The sequence below is a fragment of the Alligator sinensis genome, unplaced genomic scaffold (genome assembly GCF_000455745.1).
Source record: "Alligator sinensis unplaced genomic scaffold, ASM45574v1 scaffold1456_1, whole genome shotgun sequence".
Taxonomy (NCBI): domain Eukaryota; kingdom Metazoa; phylum Chordata; order Crocodylia; family Alligatoridae; genus Alligator; species Alligator sinensis.
The window spans coordinates 307,493-333,783 of NW_005842763.1; the positions used below are offsets into that span (position 1 = coordinate 307,493).

Here is a 26,291-nt window from a genome sequence, read left to right on the forward strand (position 1 = left end):
AGAACCCTGAGCAGTGCAGCTGGCTTTGGTGCACAGGGCCTCAGTCTGAGGGGAGCAGGGCTCTACTCACCCAAGTGAATGTTTAGGGAAATCCTGGTCACCTCCTCTGAACTCCCAAGAGTGCTGAGCTATGACCCAGACTCCCTTCAGTCAAACTGATGTGGGGGCAGAAATGAGGGTGAGCACACACTTCATCCCCTGTAGAAGGGCTCCCATAGTGGGTGTGACTACAGTATTCTTCTGTACCAGCACCAAATACCTTAAGTCAGTGGTGCTTAACATTTTGGTTCCCCAGGCCAGATGCATGGTGTGGGACCCATTTGTAGACTGGGTCAGCCCCAGGGGCCTGGCACTTCCCCCGTCCATCCCTTCTGGAATTGGGCCCTGGAGCCTGGTGCTGCCCCCACCCAGGCCTGTGCTCTGGAATCAGGCACTGGATCCAGTGTGCAGGTCCTGGGGCTCTCTCCAGGTCCAGAGATTTAGCAACAGGGTAGTGGTGCCACTGCTCTTCCATTACCAAATTTCTGGCCCTTTGGGGAGCCCTGTGGACCAGATGACACAGTGCTGTGGGCCAGCTCTTGTCCACAGGCCAGAGGTTGAGCATGCCTGTCATTCCTCACTCATTTCTCCAAAATCTCCCCTGATATTGAATCTGCCAGCCATGTTGCCTTTGGTTGATAAAGTGGCATGGAGGACGATGGTTCTCTGCTCCCCTCCCTGTACACCCTTCTTCCCCTCCCTCACCCTGTTGCCAACTCCCTGCTGTTCTCTGGCACCTTCATGCCAAAGGAACCTAGCAGTTCTGGGAGTGACTCCAAGATGGTTTGTATGAGTTTTCCACAGAGACACAGTGGTAGGTGAAGGACAAAAGAGGGAAGGTGGCTGAGGGGAGGCTGCAACAGGGATGTGTCAGTGTCATGCTGTGGCCTCCTGCAGCTGGGTGGAGTGCATCAGAAATGGGTCTTCTCCATTCGGGTGTGGGGCTGATCACATGTTCTGCATCTAAGACTCGGCTGGCTTTCCAGGGAGCACGATGCTGGATGGGATGCTGAGCCCAGCTCCATGTTGCTCCCTGCTGTGAGGTTAATGCAGTAACTGGGCAGCTTTTCCTTTGCAGATGGTCCCTCATCCCCATCCTCTGCACTGGAAATGCAAGACTCTACCTTCTCCTGGTTGTCAGCTAGGGAGGAGCGTGCTGGGCAGCACCCATCCAGAGGGACTCTGCAACTCTTTGTTCAGGACCTGGCAGTGAGAAAGGTGGGGGCGGGGAGTAGGGTATATGGTACGGGGAGCCATCATAGGTCCAAGCTTTAATGTAATGAATCTGCTGCTGCTCATTTCCCCTGGTAGGGGGAGCTGGTTGGGGTTGTTGGAAAGGTCGGCTGTGGAAAGAGCTCTCTGCTGGCAGCAATTACTGGAGAACTCATCAAGTAAGTTGCCAAAAAACTCTTGTGCTGCCCCCCTCACCAGCCCTTACAGCAGCCCTGTTCTGAGGGACACCTAAGGGGCTTGTCCCACTTTCCAGGCACACTCTCCTGAGGAAATTTCACCTTTTCTTTTCTCCCCCTGCTCTGGGCATCATTTGCAGGCTGGGTGGACACGTGTATGTCTGGAATCTAGAGCAAGGGTTTGGCCTGGCCACGCAGGAGCCCTGGATTCAGTTTTGCACTGTCCGTGAGAACATCCTCTTTGGGAAGGAGTACAACGCCAGGCACTACCAGGAGGTGCTAGAGGCCTGTGCACTTTCCGATGACCTGAATGTGAGTGCCCTGGGACAAGAAGGTCCCCCAGCTCTCACAGGCCCTGCCCTGGATCTGAGCCTGAGCCTCTGCCAATCCAGGACAGCACAGAAGAAAAGCAGTTCCCATTTTGCATTTCCCCTGCCTCTTCCTCTTTCCTGAACCATGTAAGCCCTGCCTTTCACACAGCCCAGGTGCTGCTTTGCTGTTAGTGCTGCTTCCTGGCAGACTGAGGCTCTCCCCTCTTGGAGCTGACGGGGCAGTGTTTCAAACTGTTTTCTTTAAGATGTCTCCTGAGGAGTGGGAGCTCTGGATCCCAAGAAAAGGAGAGGTTATTGGGGCTGCCTGTGAGTCCTGTGCATTAAGCATTTATTTTCTCAGTAGCCAGAGCCAGCTGAGACTCTGCTGGAGCAGAGAGCCTGTCCCCATGGTGGGGCCGTGTAGAATGATAGATGGCTTGAGTTTGTGTCCTCCAGTCAGTAAGCGCCGCATTCCAGGCTCCAAGTATGCTGGGTACACTGGCCAGCAAATCTTCCTGCTGTACCAGGGAGGAAGGAAGGGACTTCTGCTCCTATTTTGTAGTCAGGGAAGGAGAGGCACACCGAGGCTGACAGCTTGATTTTCGAGATGCAAAGTGCTGGCAGCTCAATTTGAGCTAGGGGTGCGTGGCATCTCTTACTATCAAGCCAGGCCACTGGGTATTGCCTGAGGTGTCTTAGTGAGTTCATACCAGAGGCAGGCATCAGACCCAGGGATCCTGATTCTGAACCTTCCCCGCTCTCCACCCCAGTCACCCTGCATCTGTGAAGCAACTTTTTAATGGATGCTCTTGTGTGTTTCACTTTCAGATCTTACCAGCAGGAGACCAGACAGAGGTGGGCGAGAATGGTGTGACCCTCAGTGGGGGACAGAAGGCTCGTATTGCCCTGGCTAGAGCTGTTTACCAGGTAAAGGTACAGGAGGCCAGTTGTGGCAGACACAACCCTCAAGTGCAAAGCCAGGACTAGATGCTCACAACAGTTGTTGGTCCAGAAGCACCTCCAACTGGTGGAGGTTGAGACTCCAGGAGCTAGGAACTGCCCCGAGCCAACTGCATCCTTATTTTCAGTGGCATCTAATGACATAGAGCTGGAACAGAAGGAGCTGGGAGCTGTATCACTGTCTCTTCTTCCTCTTGCTCAGGGGAAGGAAATCTATCTCCTTGATGATCCACTGGCAGCGGTTGATGCCGACGTAGCCAATCACCTTATGCAGAAATGCATTCTGGGGATTCTCAAGCACAAAACCAGGATCCTTTGCACCCATCGGACCGAGTTTTTGGAGAAGGCTGACACCTTATTGCTGATGGAGCATGGCAGAATAGCCAAGATAGGTATAGCATCATGCCTTTTGTTGCTTGTGTTTTTGGCTGCAGACCAGGCCTCAGGACTCAGTCCCTCACCGTGTCTGACAGTGATAGTGTATGAGTTTAGAGGGAAACAGATCATGGAAAATCTAAGCTGACAGCTGCAGAGGGGATGGGATTAACTAGGCTGGAATTCATGGAAACATAAGGGTTCAGGAGCACAGCAGATGAGCAGGGAGAATGGGGGTGTGGGAAATGTAGCAGGACAAGGATAAAGCAGGCCAGCTCTGGAGAGAGGCATGAGCAGAGCAGAACAGGGGCAATAGTCATGGGGGTGCACGTGCTGGGTGGGAGGACAGAAGTGCAGAGACAGAACAGAAACGAGCCATCTTGTGCTGAATATCCAAATGGACTCTTCATTCCTTTAGAGCTCCGTGGAATATAAAGCATTCACGCTTCTGTCTTTCTAGGAACCCCATCTGAGATCCTGCCCCTGGTAGAAGCCATCCCCAAGCTCCAGCAGAAGGACAAGAGGAAACAGGATAAAGGTCAATACATGGGGACTTAAGGAGGAGAGAGGGACAGTGTCACTCAGAATAAAATGCTTGGCAGAACCCTCTACTTCCTGCTCTGATCTCCACACAGGAATTCAGGGCACCTAGACTCATGGGATAGGGAGGGAAAGTAGCCAGTAACAGCCAAGGTAGGGAGAGAGGGAGCTGGTTGCTGTGATGTGAGTTGGGATGGGGAGAATACAGCAGTTCTGGGCTCCCCCCTGTGCTTGGTCAGTGAGGGTGCTTCACCTCCCTTTCTTGGGAGAATGAGTCAGATCTCCATGATACATGTGGAAAGAATGTGTGAACATGCAGGCTTCATTGAGCCATCCTGGCCCCTTAGCAATAACCACATCTGCTGAAGTGAGGAAGCGTGACTGATAACTGCTGGACTTGGAAAAGAGTCCCATTCCCACATTCTGTGCATTATTACATAGCTGGCTAGGAGTCTTCTGTATGCTTGGGACCAGAGACAATTCATCCTTCCTCAAGCAGCAGACAATGGCCAGGAAGCCATGTCCTGATTGGCACCATGTGCTGCAGCAGGACCTCCTGACTGAAGTGTACCGGAGCTGCATTGCAAAGAGGAGGGAGAGGGAATAGATCTTTGAGGGGTTCCTCGGAGCAGAGAGTAGCCTTCCCCATGGTTGCAGGGAGAAGGTGCTTCTGTTCCAGGGAACTGTTGGGCCACCTGTTGCTGCATTGATCTGTGCCTTTTACCCACAGCCCCGACTCAACACGGACAGCAGGATGATTTGGAAGCAGAGGTGGAGGAACCAGACCAAGCCACCTGCCTCCTCCAGCGTGAGGAGGAGAAGAAAGAAGGGGCGGTGGCTTTCCAGGTCTACAGAGCCTATTGGCTGGCAGTGGGAAGCTGCCTGGCATTGTCCATCCTCTTCTCCCTGTTCCTGATGCAAGGTAAGGCAGCAGCATGCTCTGCTCTGGGCCTCTGTTTTCACTTCCTGGCTTCATTCAACAGATATGGGGGTGACAGGGTGGGCTTCACCTCCACCTCCCTGCAGGAGGAAAGTCCAGTCCTCCTCATCTTCCGGCTTGAGGCAGAGCAGAGGCCTTATCAGCACTTCCCTGCCCATCATGCAAAGAGCTCTCCATGTGTGTGAGGGTGGGATGTGACACTCTAGTTTGATTCTCTGCTGTGATGTGTGGGGGACATAAGGTGTCTCTATAGAAGACTCTATTTCCTTAGAGGCTTTGGTCTGGCTGGGCCTGATCCTTGGCTCCCAAGGCTGCTGTCCATTCCTCTCTGGCTCCAGTGACCACAGTGGAAAGCGTGTTGAACGCAGAGGCTGGATTGGGCTGGGCAGTGAGGTGGTTAGGCCAGTTCCTCAGCTCCTGTAGTTGGGCTCTCTTCCTGATGCTTCTGCCCCACATTGATTGACACAGTATTTAGCTCTCACCCTGTACTGACATCTCTGTATCCACAGCCTCCAGGAATGTTTCCGATTGGTGGCTGTCGCATTGGATCTCCAACCTGCCCCCCACAGCGAACACCTCTATGAGGGTCCTGTCAGCTCCTCTGCCTTCTCCGCAGCTGTTGCATTTCTCTGCTGTGGGGCTTGTGTGAGTGAGCACTGGTGGGCAAGGGCAGGGAGCAGTGGTCTTCAGTGTTGCTAGGAAAGCCTCTTGCTGGGAAGAGAATAAGCTGGACACCCTTTTGCACAGAGCTTGCTCTGAGAGCAAGACAGGGACAAGAAGATCAGAAGGGATGGAAGGGCACACCACAGGCTTGCCACCTGTGGCAGGAAGGGAGACCCCTGGCTGCACTAGGCTCCAGGCATGGAGAGAGCCTGTGCTCAGGCTGGTGGGATCAATCTGTCCCAGCTTGCAGAGGCTGGTGAACAGTAGGAGAATCTACCCCAGCACGGGACTTAGTAGCCCTCCTGGCTTCTCCATGTCCCTGCTTCCTGCCTGAGGATTTTCTGTCTCAGGGGCTGTAAGGGTTGGCTGTGGTAGAGGATCTTTGAGGCTGCTCCATGTCCTTTCCCTCTCTTCCAGCTTCCCTGTCCCGATGTTGGATGCAGCTCCAGTCCTCCACAACAACACATTGAATGTGAACTTCTACCTAAGTGTGTATGGGGGCATTGCTGGGGCCAACTCCCTCTTCACTATCCTGCGAGCCTTCCTCTTTGCCTATGGCACCATCCGCACTGCTACCATCATTCACAGCCGTTTGCTGCAGAGGGTGACAAAGGTAGCGGTCACAAGGCCAGAGTAGGGAAGGCTGGGGACATGAGAAACCAGTGCCCCAGAGTGCTACCATCACCTCCCAGGGAACCCACCTCATGGCTGCAGTCATGTCCCCACTTTCCCACTCCAAGGTGGCTGCTGGAGCGCCCTGTTGTATGTGTGTGCATGTAGAAAGAGATGGTTGGTAGAGCCCTGTGGCTGCAAGCTGTGTGCGGCTGCTAGAGGTTGGGGTGCCCAGTCCAGCAGAGGAGGGGTCTCCGTCTTAGATACAGGTTGGGAGTTCCTTCCCTGTCTGTGTCCAGTCCTGCCTCTCTCCAGCACTGCTCTAAATGGTGGCTGCTTGCTGAGCTGCCTGCCAGCTGAGATATATGCCCAGGGTACCCTTGTCCATCAGGGAGAGTCCCTGGGCCAACACAGTATGGCTCTTACTGCTCCATTTCCCACGTTGGCAGGCCACGATGACATTCTTTGACACCACGCCAACAGGCCGAATCCTGAACCGGTTCTCTTCAGATCTGTACTGCATAGATGACAGCTTGCCCTTCATCCTCAACATCTTTCTGGCCAATGTCTATGGGCTGCTGGGCATGCTGGTGATGATCACCTATGGGCTGCCCTGGATTGGCCTTGTCCTGTTGCCATTGACTGCCCTCTACTTCTCCATCCAACGCTATTACCGGCGTACCTCCCGCGAGCTCAAGCGCCTCTATAGCCTCACCCTGTCCCCCATCTACACGCACTTCTCAGAGACCCTGACAGGCCTGAGTACCATCAGAGCCATGCGGGCCACTGACAGGTGAGTGCTGCTCCTCAAATGGGAGGGAACTGGCACCCAGAAAGCCCAGCACTTTGGCTCTCATTAGAAGCAAAGGAGGTTCTGGTCCTGGGGCCAGTCTGGATGGCAGGTGTGGGCAGTGACCATAAGCCAAAGGGAGAAGTGGTGGCTTTGATGATAACATTTGCATTGTGCTTGGCCCAGGTTTGAGGCAGAGAATCAGCTGCGACTGGAGCAGAACCAGCGGTGTTTCTTTGCCAGCAACACCGCGATGCAGTGGCTGGACATCCGCTTGCAGATGATTGGAGTTGTTGTAGTTACAGCAATAGCAGTTATTGCCATCATTGAACACCAAAGACACTTGGAAAATCCAGGTGGGTTGCGTGAGAGTGAGCTCAAAGCTGCCTGCTCCCCACACATGGCCAGTGCCTCGCAATTCTGCATCTTCTAGCTGAGAGCTGCAGTTATTTCCACCTGCCCCAGTGGGGTCTGCTCAACCCCTTCCCCTTACCCTGGAGGTGTCTTTTCCTGCCCTATCCTTCCCTCCCATAGAGCTGGGTGACCAGCTTGTCTCCTTTCCTCTGTGTCTTGGCACAGCTTAGTTCTGTGACCCCAGCATTCCTCCAGCCTTAATGTGTCTGCTGTATTCATAGATTCATAGATGCTAGGGTCAGAAGGGACCTCAGTGGATCATCGAGTCTGACCTCTTGCCCACGGCAGGAAAAAGTGCTGGGGTCATGTGACCCCAGCCAGGTGCTTTTCCAGTCTCCTCTTGAAGACCCCCAAGGTAGGGAAGAGCACCAATTTCCTTGGAAGCCCATTCCAAATTCTGGCAACCCTAACCGTGAAGAATTTCTTTCTGATGTCCAACCTGAATCTACTCTCTCAGCCTTTGGCCATTGTTCATGGTTATTCCAAGGGGTGCCCTGGTAAACAGAGCATCTCCTATTCCCTGCTGCCCTGCCTGGTGAGTTTGTATACTGCCACAAGATCCTCCCTCAGCCTTCTCTTGCGGAGGTTGAAAAGGTCCAGGTCCCTCAGTCTTTCCTCATAGGGCCTTCCCTGCAGGCCTCTAACCATATGACTGGCCCTCCTTTGGAGCCCTCTCAAGGTTGTCCACATCGCTCTTGAATTGTGGTGCCCAGAACTGGATGCAGTACTCCAGCTGCAGCCTGACCAGTGCCGCATAGAGAGGAAGCATCACCTCCCTAGACCTGTTTGTGATGCACCTACTAATGCGTGACAAAGTGCAGTTAGCTCTGCTAATTACTTCGTTACATTGATGACTCATATTCATCTTGGAGTTGACAACAACTCCAAGATCTCTTTCTGCCTCTGTGCTGCTGAGAAGGTCATCCCCCAGCCTATAGGTGTGCTAGTGATTCCCCCTCCCTAGGTGAAGCACCTTGCACTTGTCCTTGTTGAACTGCATCCTGTTGTTCCCTGCCCACTTCTCTAATCTGTCCAGGTCTGCCTGGATTCGGTTTCTTCCCATCGGTGTGTTTACTTCACCCCATAGTTTTGTGTCATCAGCGAATTTGGACAGAGTGCTTTCCACACCTTCATCCAGGTCGCTGATGAAGATACTGAACAGCAATATCAGTGAGTTACAAAGGACTGGAAGGGGCCTTCTGGACCACTGAGTCCACTCACCTGCATTTGCGGGCAGGCAACCATTAGTTCAAATGAGTTCACAAGATTCTCCCGTGACCCCTTTGGTATACCATGGTCACAAACTTGCCATAGGTAAACAGCAGGGAAGACAAGGGCACTTCTAATGGCATGTCACTGAAATAGCAGGGAGTTTGTTAGGTTGAAACAGTCTGGCCTGGTAGAAAATTCCTTCTTGGCCCCAAATCCAATGATCAGTTTGACGGTGAGCACATGAGGAAAGACCCAAGAGCCAGATGCTGGAGAGCTTTGTAAGCACTATTATGGACACTGGTGAACCCCACCAGTCTCCAGCTGCTAGCTACTGCCAATGTCTAGTGCTTCTGAGGAAGACCCCCAAAAAAACCCCCAAACCCTCCAAGAAACCCATACCAGAAGCCAAGTAATGCATTAATGGGAAGAAACAAAGTCCTCCCTCCTGAGCACTGCAGATGGCCAGCAAAACCCCTGACATTTGGGAAAACCATGTCGCCTGCTCTCATTATTACTCTAAGGACACCCTGTCCTCATACTGTCCCTCTCTTGTCCTCTCAGGACTTGTGGGCCTGGCCCTCTCATATGCACTGTCTGTCACAAACCTGCTCTCAGGCCTCATCTCCAGCTTCACTCAAACAGAGACCATGATGGTGAGTGTAGAGCGAACAGAGGAGTACACCACAGAAATCCCCATGGAGCCCCAGGAGCACTTGGTCCAGGTAACAGCTTGCACTCTGCTCTCTGAGTTTGGTCTGTGACATATCTCCAGGCTCTGTGCCTGGCATTGCACCCTCTTCTGCCTCTTTGTGTGTCCCCTGGGGCCCTGTTGTGCCAGCATTGCAGATGGGATTACAGGGATCCAGTGAACAGGTGCTGGGAACTGCTGGCCTGACTTGTAAGGACTTCTCAGAATAGTTGCCCTTTGCTAGTATGTCCCTACAGGACTTCTCAGGCAGGTTTTGCTGAAGGAAGGGCTGATGGAGATGGACAGGGAACTGAGGGGTTAGGATTTAAGAGGAGTGGGAGACAGGATGTGGTTGAAAGGCCCAAGGAGGGGCATAATGAAGCTGGCATGGAAGTGGGCAGAAGGTGAGCCAGAGTTGGTCTGAGGCTGAGTCCCCAAGAAAGGGGTGGCTGGGAGGTGAAAGCAGGGCACAGTTAGCATGAAAGGTAGAAGACAGGGCATCCTGTGACTGTGATCATGTTTCTATCTCATTCTCTTTTGTCCTTGAGGTGCCCCCTGACTGGCCAAGCCAGGGCCATGTGGAGTTCCAGCAGGTGGTTCTGGAATATCGGCCAGGGCTGCCTCATGCCCTGGATGGGGTGACCTTCACTGTCTATTCTGGAGAGAAGGTGGGGATTGTGGGGCGCACAGGATCTGGCAAATCTACCCTTTTCTTGGCACTTTTCCGCATGTTGGAGCTGAAGTCGGGGCAGATCCTCTTGGACAATGTTGACAGCCGATTGGTGGGCCTGGAGGAGCTGAGGTAGGATGGGCAGAGCTGGGGGATGAGCAGATAGCACTAAGGGCCCAGCAAGGTGATGTTTCCCTAGGGATGGGACTCGGGCCTTAATGGATACCATGCCCCAGAGGACTCTGGTGCTAGTGGCTACCAGTGACATGGCTGAAGGAGTGAGTGAAGGTCCCTGCATGCCCAGTCATGTCTGGAGATGGCAGGTTCTGTGCACCACTTCTCTGGTTGTGTGGGCTGAGGCTCCCATGCTGAGTGCAGCCTAACCCAATTTGTGTGTAGCACAGATGTACCTTATGTACAACACCCTATTGTGGAGAGCAACCTTTGGGAGTGAGAACAGAGTTGGGGGGTGAGTCTTGCTTTGGAGGAAACTCTCCTTGTTCACACCCCATCTCTTCCTGCCTCATCTATCCTTCCTCTGTAGGTCTAAACTGGCCATAATTCCTCAGGACCCATTTCTGTTCAGCGGAACAATCCGGGAGAACCTGGACCCCCTGGGGCGACATGCAGACTCAGATCTGTACCAGGTGCTGGAGCAGTGCCACTTACAGGAGGTGATTGTACAGATGGGTGAGTTTAGTGCTGTCAGGAGGCAGGGAGGCTCTGGCAGTGGGAAGGGGAGGCCCTGAGAAAGCTGGTGTGCTGGAGTGGGGTAGCCAAGGGTCTTGTGGGATCCAGCAACATCTGTCATGGAAAAGTGAGGCCCCACTGGATTCCAATGGGAGTGGTAGATGAAGCCCCCATGCAATCCTATGAGGGCCAGTAGGAAGGTGAGGAGGTGAGAGATTCTGTGGGGGTAGAGAACTAGATCTCAGAAGGCTCTGGGATCTCCCAGAAGGGACCAAAAATAATCTTGTGGTAGGATATTAGGTCCCAGTTAGATTCAGTCAGGCTGTGGAAGCTGTACACCATGATTCCAGCAGAAGGCATGCAGTGTTTGTAGCAGAGGTAGCCTGCAGCCATATCTAAAAGTCCAGGCACCCAAGGGCTTGGCCTGGGGCTGAGCAGAGATAGGTTTCAGGCCTTTACTGCCAGGTTCCTAACCCAGGCTTTGTGGCATTACTGCTGCCTTTACCTCTGCAGGTGGATTGGACTGTGAGCTGGGGGAGAGAGGAAAGAGCCTGTCAGTGGGACAGAGGCAGCTTGTGTGTCTGGCAAGAGCCCTCCTGACCCAGGCCAAGGTAAGTGCTGCTGACTCCTGCTCAGAGCGGGGAAGTCTTGCTTGGGAGGGCACATACCTGTTGCTGATGGTGGGTGAGAAGGGCAGGATGAGGAGGAGATGCAATGCCCTGATTAGGGAACAGGTGTTGTGGCTGAGAGCTGTGGTTTGCACTGCCCCCACAGCCCATCTCTGGCACAGGACCCAGGGCATTTGGGAGATCTTTGCTCTCTGTCTTGGGCAGGTACTGTGCATTGATGAGGCCACAGCCAGTGTGGACCAGAAGACAGATCAACTTCTACAGCAAACCATCCGCCAGCGCTTCACTGACAAGACTGTGCTCACAATTGCTCACAGGTACAGAGAGCTTTTTCCCATACCAAGAGCCAACTAGTGTGTGGAGGGAAAAGGGGGTGGCAGGCTAATTTTTCAATTCACCTAGCTTAGCCCCAGCGTCACCCACTCCCTGGGCCTTCTATACCAGACTTTCCACTCTGACCATGCCTCCACCCCTTATGTCACTAGTCAGGGCCTGTTATGGTACTGGTCAGGGCCAGGTTCTCAGCATTGCCTGCTGCCCCAGCTGTGAGCTGAACAGTGAAGTCAGTATTTGGGCAGCTTACCCAGTATTTGCCCATCTTGATCTTTCAAGGGCAGGGGACTGCCAGGAACCTCTCTATTTGCTTTTGCTGCTCCATAGTGAGGTACCTGTTGACTGTCCCCCTATAGCCTTTGCCTCAGTGCCTCAGGCTCCTGCAGCATCCAGGCCGTGGAAACCATCATGCCCTGATAGGCAACAGGATTATGTTTGCTTTGGAAGGTGGCTGGTAGAAACCTAGAAAGCTCTATGCCAACCAAATTGCTGGAACCTGTCTGATAGGGGAAGGGGAGCTCCTACATCTCACCAAGTGGTGCAAGAGTTAATGCAACCTGTGAAGATACAAAGGGGTTAGAAAGATCCAATATGAGAGGCTGACCCCTGCATTCAGGGACCCCTGCCATCCTGGGGAGTGAAGACTGAACAAAAATTGGAGCCTGTCTTGATCAGCAGAGGGCACTGCAGGACAGCCAGAGAGATGAAAGCTGCAACTTGGCTGTGGGGGTGGGGATTATTCTTTTCTGCAGTGCCTGGGAACTGCGGCCATGGACTAGGACCCCACTGGGCCAGGCAGAGAGAGCAAGGAGATAGTCTATACTCCATGGAGTTTACAGCCTATGCATGAGACAGAGACAAGGATATGGTCAGACAGGGCACTGGTTAGCCTCGTTGGCAGCAGTTTCGGCACACCGGTGACATAACACAGGAGAGCTTTAAGGAAGGTTTTGGAAGAGGACAGAGAGGAGCCTTTTCACCTGTTTAGGGGCTGCTTCCAATGTGAAGGACAGCCTCAGGAAAAGCACAAACAAAGATGCTTGTTTGGTATCAATCAAAGAGGTGACAGAGGCTGGCACTGCAGGAGGGAGAAGTAGAGCTCTCCATGGTGAGTGAAAGGATGAAGTAAGGTAGAAGTCGACCTCTCCATGGTGAGTGAAAGGATGAAGTAAGGGGAGGCTCTGAACAGCTTAGAAACTGAAGACAAGCAGCTTCTGTATGATGCAGTGGGCATGAGGTGGGAGCAAAAGGAGGGTAAGGTTTTGTCTCAGCTTTGGGAAAGGATCCTGGCAGCAGCATTGTGGGCAGATGCAGCAGGACAGGGTTGCATTTGTCAAGGCCCCAAATAAGAAGATTTTAGTAATTGCAAGGTGAGATGACAAAGAATTAGCTGTGTGGAGGGAGAGGAAAGGCTGCATCTCAGAGGTGTTACATGGAAAAAAATCTGCAAGATTTAGGCACTGCCTGGATGCGAGGAGAGAGAAAGGTCTAAGTCCAAGACAGTGACAAGCCTGAATGATGGCAGGATGGCAGTGTAGGCCACAGAGAGGGAGAAAGGGTAGTGGAAACAGCTTGTGGGGAGGGAATTTAGAGTTGGCTTTTAGCCATGTTGAGCTTGGATTTCAGCAAGGAGCTGTCAGACAGGGTAGGATTTTAGCTGGGGGAGAAGGAGCAGTTTGGAGCAGAGGAAGAGCCATGAGCTGTCCTTGCAGTGAAGGTAGTTGACTTCATGCCTGCAGATGTGGTAAGGTACAGAAGGGGACTGAGGAGAGACCCATAAAACCTTCCTAGGAAGCTGGGGGAAGAGGATCCTCTGAGGGAGCAGTCAGAGGTAGGAGGAGACCAGGAGAGGCCAGAGTCACAAAGCCCAGGGCGGACAGGTTCCCAAAAGAACATGGCCACCCATGTCAGCAGCAGCTCCAACCCCATTACCTTTAGGATAAAATTATCTGTGAGAATGGGAGTGGTGAGCAGGAGACTACCTCCCAGTATGGACCCATCACTCACCCACACTAAGCAGTGTCAGGCTAGGCTAAGCCATTACGGGTCCCATCAAAGTAGAGGAATCCATGTCAGTCAGACTTGGGCATTCTTATTAGCATGTCTGTACTGCCTCTTGCACCCCATCCTGCAGGTCACTGTGAAACCAAGGCCCCAATACCTGTACCCATGTGGAGATCTACAGTGCCTTCTGTAAGAGCTGGGCCATGAGCTGGTCTTCTGGCCATAGTCCTGTGCTGTGATTTCATGCTACCAAAAAACAATAGAAGTGGATGGATTCAGTCTCCCATCCCCTGTGGGAGGTGGGCTGAGCTTAATCTCCTCATTTAAAAAGGGGACATTCAGGATAAACCAAAATAACTCACTCAAATTCAGGAAGCCAGCTGGTGGCAGGGCCAGGAAGGAAACCCAGGTATCGTGACTTATAGTCCCTTTTCCCCCCCTGCTAGAAACATTGCCTCCCTTTTTCTTTCCTATCCCATTGCATAGTGTTACTTTAGCAACATGTTGTTCTTCCCCAGAAACAACTGTTTCAGTGGTGATGACTGAGCAGTCTCTGCTTAGATAGTCTGCCAAGTGACCCAGGAGGTGTGCCGAAGGGCTCCATAGAAATGGGTGCTCCATGAGAGAGCAGTATTTGGTGCTTCTCCCAATCCCCAGACTGCCCCAGTCCCCTATTGCATTTGCTCTTGCCAGGCTGAACACCATCTTGGACTCAGACCGTGTTCTGGTGATGCATGCTGGGAAGGTGGCAGAGCTGGATTCACCTGATGTCCTCAGCAAGAGGGAGGACTCCTTATTCCAGCGACTTCTACACAGTGGGCAGCAGTGATTTCCCCACAGAGTCTGAGACCAGGAACCACCCTCCCTAGCTGCCCTCTTGTCCCTCTGCATGCCAGCACCATGGCTGGCATGCTTCCCTAGCCCAGCACGCTGATGGGAGCAGCCGTCCACATCCTACAGGCCCAAAAGCTTCTGTGGGATGCTGCTGTTTCATCAAGAACTAGGAAGGGTGGGGCCTGCTCATAGTGGAGCTTGTTTCAGGCCAGGAAGGCAGGGAACCATCTCCTAGTCCCTGATGGAGTTGGGCAAGGACTTGCTGGGTTAGGAGTCACAGGGGGGGAGCCATGCTCCTGGCCCAAGGGTGCCCCCTCTTTGTAGTGGTGATGGTGTCTCCGGAGCTGTCCCTGCCGAGGACTCAAATAAAGTGATTTTAAAATGTAAACATGCTTTTTTCAGAGTCTCTCCTGCAGCCCAGGTCTTCACTGCTGTCCCTGCAGCGCCTCTCAGGTCTGGGGGGACAGGCTCCCCCTACTTCCTTGTGCTCTTAAGCTGCCGTGTCCTCACCTGCCTCTTCAGACCAGCCCAGGGCAGCAGCTGGAAGCCCTGGTTCCTCCATCTCTTCAGCTCCCTATAGCATAAGGCCTTGGGCCTGAAGTCCTTCCCCACCCTCCTTCACCTCATGTGTTCAGCACAACCCTCCTGGACAAAACAGTAGGGGGTTAGGGGGGGAATCTGAGATACTGTGTGGCCACAGGGGAACATCACACCTGCAATTATGTAAGGGCCTCCAGAAGCTTGTCCAGGCAGCCCCTGTCCAGGGTAGATCTGCCATCCTTCCCCCTGTACCCCGCAAGGTGCACAAGACACTATCACAGCTTCCTGGGCTGATACTCCTCAGCACTGCCTGGACCCCAGCCATACCTGGATTTCTCTCATGGGGGGTTTGGAACCTGCCAGCCTGGGGAGCAGCAATTTGCACCTGGCTCCGGAAGGAGTAAAGCTCAGCTTCAAAACCACATCTCCTGCACAGCTGGGTCGGCCTGCAGTGAGCAGCCCACTCCTCCCATCATTCCGCTCACTGGCAGCTGCTGCTGCTGCTTCTGTAGCTTTCAATAGCCCTTTCCTTTCTCCAATTCCTCTCCTGCTGCAGGCAGTCAGGCCACAGGAGTTAGCTCTGCGTTTCCCACCTGCCCCCACAAGGCCCTTCCCTTTCTCCCCAGCACTCTGAGGAAGTCCCAAAGCACCAGCAGCTGTCTTGAGACACAGGGGCTCCTTTCCCTCCCTTAAGACTGCAGGATCCCGCTGCCCCAGCCCTGCCTGTGCACTGACCAGAGGCTCAGGTCGTAACCCAGCCTCTTGACATCAGGTGGCCTCTCTCATGCATGTTGGCACTAAGCCGCTCTTAAGCACAGCCACAAGCCCAAAGGCCACACTTGAAGCATGCTGCTGGCGGCAGGGATGAGAGGAGTTATAGGAGAGCTGCTTTGGCAAAGATTTGGGGGGAGAATGGACTAGGGGAGACAGGAAAACAGCTCCACTATGGAAGGGGTCTGCCAAGTAGCTGATGCTTGGCACTCTGAGGGCAGGGGACACTGGCTCTGGTGTTTCATTTGTTTTATTTGATAAAGTTACATCATCCATCCTTGTATTAAAAAAATAATCTTTCTGGTAAAGCCCCTGTCCCCTCTCCCCACAGTCTGTTTGCCTGCTCTGCTTCTTCCTCCATGTGGAAACCTCACTCTTGCCTGCTATCTGGTTTCTCAGCCCTGGAAGTGACATGGTCTCTGCATCCCTCTGAATACAGCATGGGAGACTCCCTCCACCCTGTGTGAGGCTTTGCTCTAATGCTTCCTCCCTCTCCCCCCAGCACACACCTTGGAGGCACAAAGAGCCTTGTCCCCCTGTGGAGGGTTTCAATTCTCTAACTGGAGCAGTCCAGGCTCAGTGGATCAAACTAGGCAAGAAATGCCTTAGGTACATGCCCCACTCTCTTAGAATCAGAACCTGTGGTAGAGGTGATATCTTTTATTAGACATCTAGATATTTGCAGAAAAAAAATCTTTATTCTTTATTTATTCATATGAATTTTAATTTCTACCTAGAGGAAATTTTACAATCTTTGCATTTTCCTAAGCCTGAGGAAGGGTGTGTGCGCCCAAAAGCTTGCAAATAAAGAATTGTTTTGCAAATATCTAATTGGTCTAATAAAAGATATCACCTCTGCCATGAGCGCTGATTCCTTTTGCCTATAGACCAATACAGCTACAACCTATATCCCACTCTCTTAGATGCCTTTGACGGGCTTCAAACTGAAAGGTGCGGTCACGGCAACTTTGAAGGCAATGCCACCTCTTTGTTCCCCAGGGCTATCCCAGGCTCTGGATTTAATCTCTAACCTCCTTTGCATCCTGTGCGGAAGGCCTAGTCTTTAAGTGTTCCCATGCCTGGTTGTAGGTTACTCCTGGGAGCATGGTTTGAGAGGGGGAAGTGATGAACTGGAACCAGGCTCACCACCAAACCAGCCCCAGCTCCCTTCCAGCCTTCTCCACATCCAGTTCCACCTGAAGGCACCTGTGGGGAGGGCAAACCTGGTCCTCATCAAGCCTGGAGGGAGCTGGCTTTGCATTTGCAGCACGTCTGGCTCTGTCTCTTCCCATCAGTGGGCAGTGAGGTGGAAATGCATGCTGAGGCAGGGAGGGAGCTTCATGAATTGCCATCCAAACTAGATGGGACGGGTTGATAAAGGGGGGGAAAGTCACATGGATCATGGAGGGAGGGAGGTACAAAACATGCTCGCAACCCCTAGGCCAATAGCAAGAGGGAGGGACATTGTATTGAGCCAAGAAAGGGCACGATGGAGTATTGAACGGTCCCCCGAGTTCCTCCAAACTGGCTCCCCACAAGGCCACAGAGGCAGATGGCTGGTTTGCTTCCAGGAGAGGTAGAAGCTGACATGGACAAACTATGACCTGCAGAAAGAGCTGGGAGCCCCAGGGGACTCCAGAGCAGAGCACATGGAGAAGCAACAGGTCCAGAGGCCCTAGCAGGGGCTGTGGTCCAGGTCCAGAGGCCCCAGCAAGGGCTGTGGCAAGGGACCACCCAGTGCAGAAAGCTGTGCCCTGCCCCTGCTCTGGCACTGCCAACCTGAGTCCCAGGAGCTTGGTTCAGTGCATAGAAGATGGTACCAGTGTCCCTTGGTGCTAGCTGCCAAAATCAGCATGCTGCTGCTTCCCATGGTGGGCTTTTCTGGTGCAACCCTTTTGACTCCCATGGATGCTCAAGGTGCCTAGATGATGAAAATAAGATTAGATGCAGCCAGGATGTCATACCAGGTTGAAGAGCTGTGGTTTCAGATAAGGATTTGCTGTCCATAGGAATGCTTCCCTACTGAATCACAGATCAGTTTGCACCAGAGACCTTTAGTGCTTTGGAAATATTCAACCAGAATGGCTCCCAGGGCATGATTCGAAGGGTTTGTTGGCATGGTGACCTGCCAGGGCCCAACTCTGAGAATGCCAGAGTCCTCACAGCTCTGTAGTCTTCCTGGGCTCTATCAGGACTGCATTTAACATGCCCACTTGACACTCTTGCTCCTGTAGCTTCCTTGCAGACTGTGAGGGGCTTTGGCACCAGTTGGATCTCCGGCGCCCTCTCTGCCAGTTCCTCAGAATTAACAATACAGTGACCAGGACCAGCACAGCAGTGAGCACCCCAAACACCAGCACTGTCACCAGCTGGGCCTCACTCAGCCCTGAGTCCCGTTGGGTCACCACCTCTTTGACAGAGATTTTCAACAACCCACTTTCACTGGCTTTTTCGCTGTGGTTGGTGCTCCGCCTCCCAGTAACCACAGTTCTGACAGGCTCAGGCTGAGTAACCCAGGGGTACTCACTGGTTGTGCTTCTCCCAGGATCGTTGTCCTCCCTGTCAGCTGGATGGTAGAAGGTGATCCAGGTTGGTTCTGCAGTGGCAACCTCACAAGTTTTACCAGTGAAACCATCTGGACACAAGCAGTCAAAATCATTGAAGCGGTCATAGCACTTTGCTCTGTTCTTGCATGGCTGGCTGGCACAGTCATCAATGTTAACAGTGCAGAAACGCCCTTCAAAGCCTGCTGGGCACTGGCAAGAGAAGCGGTTGATACCATCGTGGCAGGTGGCACCGTTGGCACAGGGGCGCATCAGGCAGTCATCTATGTTATTCTCGCAGCGGGCACCAACAAAGCCAGCCAGGCACTTGCAGGTGAAATTACTAGCAAAGCCATTTTCATCCTGGCACTGCCCACCATTCCTGCATGGAAACCTGCAAGGGGAAAGCAAGGAAAGGTCATGGACTGGGGCTGAACACAGCCTAAGCCCCAGAGGGGCATGCATCCAGCATAAAATACCCCTCTGGACTTAAGAGTTCCCAGACTTTGCACTGGTGGGGGGCAGGAAGTAGGGGTAAGTTCACCTTCAGTGATCAGGGGAGAAAAAAGGGCAGGTGTTTGGGTCCTTCCTACCTGAAAGAGAAAAAAGTCCATCCCCCCAACCAAAGATTCCCTAAACATGGACATAGGACACACTTGCTCCTCCCAGTGATATCAGTGTTCAGAGTAGCTGAGGTACAGTCACATTTTCCATAATGAACAGACCAACCCTTAAAACAGGAAAGGGTGGCTCCCAACAGGTCTCCATGAGCACGAAATGGATGCATCCCCTGTACCCAGGGACAGGAATCAGCTCTGAACAAGAGCCCAGACTCTACCTAACACAGGACCAAAGCTCAGGATGGTTTGAGCTTAACTTCATGCTGCACCACTGATTGGTAGAGTAGGATCCAGAGCTAATGCTCTATATAATCTCCCTGCCTGCTCTACCCCATCTCTGCTGCTATATCTCACCCTGCCTTCTCACATGGCCCTATCTTCATCTCACAGTCCTTTCCATGGAAGCCCTCGGGGCACAGGCAGGAGTACTCCCCATCTCGGTCGTAGATGCACTGGGCTCCATTCTGGCATGGAGGCTGGTGCTCACAGATGTGTATATCTGAGGGAAGAAAAAGAGGAGGCAGTTGTGAGAGATGAGCCCAATGCAAATTCTCCAACCTGCCCTGTTGGAGAAAAGCTAGAGCAACAGCAGCAGCTGCTTCCACCCAAATAACAACAGTGGCTTTGGCTAGCACGCATGCGGCTTGCTTCAGCTGCGGCTGTCACAGTGCTTTCATGTTAGTCCCCCTGGCAGGGATGCAGAGTTGTAGAGAAGGGAAAGCCCTTAGCTGCTCCGAGCACCACAGAAAGGCTGACATATAATGGCACACAGCATGCTGGAGACCCTGGTTAGCCTAGATCAGCTCTGCAGGGAAACTGCTTCCCCTCCATCCTGGACACTTGCTTCCATTTGGAAGCGCACAAGGGGATCCCACCCCGCTGACTGTTGAAGGCAGGAAGTGCTGGGGGAAGCAGGAGGCTCAGCAGACTGCTCGCTGTAGCGTGGGAAAGGCAGCAAATATTGCCCATCGCCCTTCTGCAGGTCAGCCGGCCTTCTAGCATCCCCAGCTTTGCCAACTGGGATCAGATCCCGGCAGCCTGACCTTCTGCCACATAAAGGGAAGGAGTGGGCTGAAGCTGTGACAGAAAGATGACACCTCATCCCCCCAGGGAGCCAGCACAGGCATCACAATGAGAAACAGGTGGCCACCAAACCACTGCTAGCAGACACAGCACCACCCTTCCATTTAGGGCGTGCAGCCCTAACCGTGAAAGGATGAAAACTACCATCTTGTGGAGATAAATCTTGGGCACCTGGATGGAAACCTGGCCCCTCCAGCCCCTGTGCCCTCCACATTCCCCCACCCAGTGTCACAGGGCAGTTGGGCAGCACCTCAGCTTCTCTCCACCTGGAGCTGCTTCCACCCAACAAGCTGGTCCTCACAGCCCCCTAGGCTGAACCTCAAGCCCATCCCTGATCCAGCTGGTGAGACCTACCTTTGTCACAGAATTTTCCTGCCCAGCCATTGTGACAGATGCACTGCCAAGGCTGGTGGCACGTCCCATGGAGGCAGCCTGGCATCCGCACACACTTCTCGCAGTACTCACCCTCCCAGCCTGGGTCACACCTGAAGGAGGAAAAAGGAAGGTTAGTCAGAGCCTTCCCAGCAACAGCACAGCAGAGCAGAATGAGATTACATAACCATTTACAGAATGCTGCCTTCATGCCAATATCCTAGCACGGGAAAGTGCATAGGGCTGGAGCAATCCTCTCAGAGAATCCCATGGACGCAGAAACATACTTCTCCTGGGAAACCACCTAAGCCAACAGAGGAAGCTGAGGGAATAGATGCTGTCTACCCCCTGGTCCCAGTGCCTTGTTCGGAGTATCCATCAAGTGCCGCTCCCAGATTAGCATTCTCTCATAAAACCCACTGCTGGGGAAGCTGCAGTCAGCTTTCCCTGTCTTTTTGTCATCAAAGCCCCTTCCCAACATTTTACTCCTTAATCCTCTCAGATGGAGGACAGAAAGCAGAGAGAGGGAACTGGAGGAGCAAGAGGGATGCTGAGATACAGCTCATGCCAAAACCCAAGAGTTGTGGCTCAACAGCCTTGATTTTAAATGCTAGTCTGCACGTTTCTTTTCCCCTGAGTTTAGACAGCCAGAAAATTCCTGCACCCTTTCAGCCAGGCAGACAGATGAAGGGGCAGGGAGCAGATACCTCTCTTTGTACTACTAAAGTGTGTCTGTATTCTTCTTTAACTGAGAAAACTGGAGTATGCGCAATAATCCAGATGTGAAGCCACATACAGCATTCCAGAGGTGGTCCATTTATGGAATCACCATAGTTACAAGGTAACCATAAGAGTTATGGGAAAGCAGTCACTGAAGCACACAGCAGGATGTTGGCCCTAATGGAACAGTGGCTGGTGATTATAAGAAATGCAAAGCTGTTTCTGGGCTGGACAATCCCTGCCTTCCCAGAGGGGAAAGAGGAAGTGTTAAGAGCACCCAGGTAGAAGCAGAACTGAGCTGAGCTGAGGTGACAGAGAGGTAGAGATGTAAGAATCAGGACTCAAAACCATCACTAAATTAAAGCTCACAAAGGCAATGCCACCCCCACAATCTCAAGACTCCAGAAAGATGGCAGCTCTGAACTTCTCTTCTCTGGAGCAGAGAATGATACAGCAAGATAGTGAAAGTCCTGAAGCAGCACAGGCTAGGTGAAAAGGCTCTGCAGGCCTCAACGATTTTGAAAAGGAGCTGCCAGGCTCCTGAAGGCTTCAAAGAAGAAGCTGAAGACTCCAGACTGAAAGTTGTAGCCAACAGTCCAGAATGAAAGTATTAACCAGCAATATGGCCACCATACAGAAGAGCGCAGCATCTCTAATTTGGCCTCGCCACCCTAAAACACCCCCAGAAACCAAATTGCTTCACTGTCTACAGAAATGAGCTATCTTGTAGATATTAGTATTTGGGCAACACCTGGTTTCTATCACTAACATGAAGAGCCAGTTACAAAGAGTTTGCAATCCAAAGGAGCTTACTGCTTTCTAGGCATGCAATGCTGTCTGGGGAGCTGCCACGTGGTTTATCTGAGGTCCTTCTAGGACATGCATCCCCATCGTATCTGAGCACTAAAGATCTCTCTTGCATGGGCCCACTTGGCCCTTACAGAACTGTGCCAGTTGGTTGGTTTCAGACTTGATCTAAAGGCAAGGTCTGTAGAACAGAAGGGCACAGGAACCAAACTTTCCCACTGGGAAGGTGTCTACTCAATATGGGGGAGCATCTGACTCTGGGAACCTAGATGAGCTGAGTGGGATAACACTATCAGCACTCTTCAGCTTAAATAGGGATTTGGAGGTTATGGGGAATTAGTCAGAGGTACTGAGAGATCAGCTGTCCTGGCCATGACTGCTGTTCAACTGGAGACCCAAACATCATACCTGCACTTGCCATCCTGGTCACAGCACCCGTGCGCCAGGTTACAGTGCTCACTGCAGTCATCACCTGCAAGACAGGGCACAGACAATTTACTACACAAGGAGGGCATGCTAATATCAAGCTGTGCACACGAGCTCCAGGACTCCAGAACTGCCCATGCCAAGGGCTCCTGTTCACTCAAATCAGCCTACATTGGAGCCCACTGAACCAGGCAGCCCTGTTTTCCCTTAAAGTCATCAATTTCCTCCTCCTCTGCTTATTTCCCACTGCTTTTCATTATGTCACTGAGGCCTTTTAAAAAATGCCAGGTACCCCACCCCACAGGGTCTGATGGCTTTACAAGAGAACACACCATGGGGGAAAAGAACTGAATGTAAAGAACAAATCAGTGCTTGTAGCACAGTTGCACTTGGGAACTCAGGCCTCTTGTGTCAGGTATGGTACACACAAGACAGTCCCTGCTACAGTTAGCTCAGAAATTAGGGTTATGACACAGGTAGTGGATAAAATGCTGGGCCTGGAGTTACAAACCTACCCATGTGCATCGAGACTCTCCATACTCTCCTTATCGTGACCACTCTTCATACATCACTTACATTTGATCAGAGATTTCTCTGGACAGAGACCCTGTATACAGTTTGTATTTACAATGTCCAACACAACAGGGCCTAGCCTTCAGTTGCAGCTCTGGATGATACTGTAATACAGTAAATAACCAGGCTGTTTATCTATGGGGCTCAAGGAGGCCCACTCACTTTTCTGGTGATCTAGACACCAAAGAAGCGAGAGGCTCATAAGCATCTCTGATGAAAACTAAGTTTCCCTAGGAGGATATGAGATAAGCAGGTGAGAGATGGGTTAGTAAGTACTAGCTCTCTCCCCAAAGTGTCTCTGCCTCTAGAAGACAGCTGCTTTTTGAGAGAGTCACTCATCCAGAGCTGTTAGAGTCGCTGTGACCTGGCTGCAAGCATAAGCGTAAGGTAAGAGTGTGGGATAATAGCCTGACAGGTGTTAAATTCTGTTTATTTATTTAAACGCCCCAAAGGCTGTAACTGAGCTGTGGCCTGGCTCTGCTGCCTCTCATCCCCATGCTAGCCCAGCACTGGCCTGTTTTCTCCAGTCGGGTGTCTTCTTTCATGTCCAGCTTTCTGTCTTCCTGCATGCTGATCACTTATTGCCCTCAGCCTCTCTGTCTCAGGGCATCAGCTCTCTCTTCCCTGTAGAGTCCCGGCACTGAGAACAGTTGGCTTTGCAGGGATCAGAAGGGGCCACTAGGCCTAGTTCAGGGCTCTCAGTCCCACATTATCTTAGCAACTAGGCCAGTGAGGAGGCTTCACTTAGAGAGACAGGAGCATGGAGAAGACCGCTTCTCCACCTGTAGCCTGTCCAGCAGGTGTCACTGCACACTGGAAATATGAGTGAGATTCAAAGTGAGTGGAAGAGCATGGGTACAGTGGGAGTGCAGCAGCCACCTTCATGACATCAAGCTATTATCTGGAAGGCTGAGCATCCTTTAGTCCCAGTCCCAGACTGGTAGATGGTGAATTATTAGCAAATGGAGTCCATCCTCCAGGCCCATGCAGGGTGTAGTCTCATCAGTGGAGCTCAAAGCAGGCTGTCAGAGACTTTCTAAGCAACATTACATACAGTAGAAAAAGGAAGGGAGGATGGGGTATTCTTGTGTTTGCACCTTAAAGTCCTTCACTGCAAGTGAGAGACAGACTCCTGTGGCCAAAATCAGAACTAGAAACCCCCAGAACATGCCATGGATAATATAGAGAAGCATTGTGGATCAGGTCAGCCCATGATTGAGTACTGCTTTCTTTCATGTCTACAAGCAATTCTGCTGTGGTAGGTGCTTTGTGACTCTACCATTTAGTCACATTGGGAAGGGATCTCCATTCCCAGGTTCCAAGCTGGCCTTTTGGACTCTTCCTGTCCTTCCCTGCCTCTTGGGAATGTCACATTTATTAGCATAATCTAAGACTTCTGGCACAGAGCCAGTGAGCCTGCAGCCCAAAAGAATCTCCTTTCTTACTGCCTGTCCAGCCCTGTGCCGACAGGAACCTCATGAAATTTGGGGCAAAGGACCCTTTCTGATTGCAACCTCACAAAATGCCTGAGAAGCAGGTCCTGTATTCTTTCAAGCAATGATAGCTTTTCTTTTACTGGACAGTGGTGATTTGAGGAGACCTCATGATCACCCACGTAGGTTTGGGAGGATGGAAACTGGAAAATAACACATTTCTGCCAAATCTCACCTTGGGCAAGCTGGTGATGGGCCAAGAGGATCCAAACCAAGGACATGAGCTGAAGACAGCAGCTCCTGAGCATGGTCAGTGTGGCCCCACCGAGAGAAACACCTAAAGGTACATAAAAAACATGATCAGAAATGCCCTAAGCTCACTACACCGCAGCTCTGCTAGGTTCACTTCACACCTCCCCATTTCTCCATTGTCCCAATGTTTCTAGTTCTGTGATTGCTTAAACTGTATAAGGGCTGTCTACTTGTGACATTCTCAGTGCCTCTTTTGGATATGCTCTTGCTCAGGATCCTTTCTGTACTACAGACATCCATAGCTGAACAGTCCTTTTAAACATATATGACAGAAGTATAAAGCTGAATATGAGGATTGGCAGTAATGCTAGAGTTCAGACCACCTCCTGGCTCCATCATGGGTTAGGAGAGTGTGAACCCCCATTCTGATATTGTCTTCAATCAATCAATCAATCAATCAATCAGTCTGTGTATTTCAGCCTAATATCCACTTCCCCCTTTCCCATCTTTGTTAAATACTGAGACCTCCTACATGACTCCACCAGTGCATCTCAACTGTAGTCTACTGATTTCTAAGGTGCCCAGGGAAAGACAATCTCCTGCTTTGCCAAGAGAATCCCCTGCTTTCCTCCAGGATCAGTGCTCTCGGCTGTGCAGCTGGTGACTTGGTATCCTCTGACTAGGCAGTGAGCTGCAGCTAGCAAACCTAAAACTGGTAGCTAAATTCAGAAGCTCCTTCTGTCTCTATTAGATTCAAGGGGGCAGGGATCAGGGCAAGTCCCTGCATCTCCAGCAGGCAGTAAATGCCACACAGAACATCACTTTGCAGTGCATGGGTGTGCAGCAAAGGCCCTTAGACATAGGACTGAAGCTTAAAGGAGCAAAAGCAAATATGTCCCTCCTACCTAACCTCCACCTAACCCGCCTCATTCAGGGTGCCAACATTCCTCAGCCCAGGTGTTTTCTAGACACTGCCTGTCCTCCTGGAGCATTTGTACTCCTGGAAAATACTTTGTTCCCTCATTGCCTGCTTGAGTATATTCTGGCTCTTAAGAACATGAAGTTCTAGGGCAAGATCACTCAGGGAAAATACTGTAATGAGCGATGAAGCAACCGCCCATGAAGAATAGTGAACGGGGAATGGAGCAAGCTTTATCCAAATGTGTGAGTGTTACCAGCAAGGGGCTGTTCCACATGAAGATGGGATCTCAACCTACGCAGTCAGACTGGGCCAATATTTAAAAGCAGGATGTGAAGAAAAGACAGGCACTTGCTCCGGGAAGTGCTGCAGGCAGGGGCTGGTTGTCTGTCTGGGTCTGGACTGGCCCAAATGATGCTGCCAGAAGCACCTTTCCAATGACTAAATCAAGCTCTTATCACCTGGGGTCATGAAAGATCATGGGGCCTTTCTGACAGTCATCACCCTGTGGGCTGTCGGCCCCACTGTCCTGGCCACAGGCCATCTCAGCCAGTCCCTTTCTACCACCCCAAACCCCACACACCGCTAGGGATGAACACAGGGCTTTCCTTCACTTCCTGTCCTAAACCTGCGCAGTGCTAGGGCGGACCGCCTGACAGCTGCTGCCTTCCAGGAGCGGGTGAAGCGATTCCTGCGAATCTTCTAAAATAATTTAGGGATTAGGGCTGAACAGTTGGCATCCTCCTCCTCCTCCTCCTGCCAGGAGCTCAGCCTCGAGCTGCCACCCAGGTGTCATTGCAAAGGTCATTTCCCCCTAGGCTTGGGCAGGGGCTGTGAGGCTCAGCGCTTGGGCCAGCACCTCCTGCTCTAGCTAACAGGATGCCCTCAGCCCTGAGGGGCTCGAGGGCGCTCAGCACCAGCCCCGGGGCAGGAGGTGTGCATGACCGCCCAGAGCCAGGGCATGGGGGTGCCTTGTCCTTCGCATCCCCGTGTCCGGGGGCGGTCACCAGCCCCTCCTGGTGGCTGGACCACAGCTCAGGGCTTTTCTGGGGCTGGGACTCCCGAACCGACCCCCCCGCCCCTTGCCCCGGGGGATGCGCTGGGAGAAGCGCCGGCCCC

At 52.2% G+C, this 26,291-nt stretch overlaps 2 protein-coding genes across 6 annotated transcripts in view; one reads left to right on the plus strand and one right to left on the minus strand.

Moving 5' to 3' along the window:
* The window catches only part of ABCC10 (ATP binding cassette subfamily C member 10), a 28,080-nt gene extending 13,579 nt beyond the window's left edge, over positions 1 to 14,501 (plus strand). The window contains exons 6-22 of one of the 2 annotated variants that reach the window (XM_025216755.1): positions 1,118 to 1,257; positions 1,351 to 1,430; positions 1,589 to 1,760; positions 2,588 to 2,686; positions 2,922 to 3,111; positions 3,555 to 3,632; positions 4,365 to 4,556; positions 5,084 to 5,219; positions 5,655 to 5,850; positions 6,299 to 6,642; positions 6,826 to 6,995; positions 8,827 to 8,987; positions 9,502 to 9,755; positions 10,168 to 10,313; positions 10,827 to 10,924; positions 11,147 to 11,259; positions 13,973 to 14,501. In XM_025216755.1, coding sequence (XP_025072540.1) covers positions 1,118 to 1,257; positions 1,351 to 1,430; positions 1,589 to 1,760; positions 2,588 to 2,686; positions 2,922 to 3,111; positions 3,555 to 3,632; positions 4,365 to 4,556; positions 5,084 to 5,219; positions 5,655 to 5,850; positions 6,299 to 6,642; positions 6,826 to 6,995; positions 8,827 to 8,987; positions 9,502 to 9,755; positions 10,168 to 10,313; positions 10,827 to 10,924; positions 11,147 to 11,259; positions 13,973 to 14,108 — 2,705 coding nt within the window. In that variant the 3' untranslated portion in view covers positions 14,109 to 14,501. Of the gene's footprint in view, positions 1 to 1,117; positions 1,258 to 1,350; positions 1,431 to 1,588; positions 1,761 to 2,587; positions 2,687 to 2,921; positions 3,112 to 3,554; positions 3,633 to 4,364; positions 4,557 to 5,083; positions 5,220 to 5,654; positions 5,851 to 6,298; positions 6,643 to 6,825; positions 6,996 to 8,089; positions 8,224 to 8,826; positions 8,988 to 9,501; positions 9,756 to 10,167; positions 10,314 to 10,826; positions 10,925 to 11,146; positions 11,260 to 13,972 lie in introns of those variants that run through there. The other variant, XM_025216756.1, reaches the window with a different exon arrangement.
* Positions 14,502 to 16,214: 1,713 nt separating this feature from the next.
* DLK2 (delta like non-canonical Notch ligand 2) overlaps positions 16,215 to 26,291 on the minus strand; it is a 14,805-nt gene continuing 4,728 nt past the window's right edge. For 3 of the 4 annotated variants that reach the window (XM_025216757.1, XM_006034692.3, XM_025216758.1), the window contains exons 2-6: positions 24,237 to 24,338; positions 21,978 to 22,041; positions 20,025 to 20,155; positions 18,942 to 19,086; positions 16,215 to 18,361 (exon numbers count right to left, since the gene is read on the minus strand). In XM_025216757.1, the coding sequence (XP_025072542.1) occupies positions 17,584 to 18,361; positions 18,942 to 19,086; positions 20,025 to 20,155; positions 21,978 to 22,041; positions 24,237 to 24,338 (1,220 nt within the window). In that variant the 3' untranslated portion in view covers positions 16,215 to 17,583. Of the gene's footprint in view, positions 18,362 to 18,941; positions 19,087 to 20,024; positions 20,156 to 21,977; positions 22,042 to 24,236; positions 24,339 to 25,470; positions 26,234 to 26,291 lie in introns of those variants that run through there. The other variant, XM_025216759.1, reaches the window with a different exon arrangement.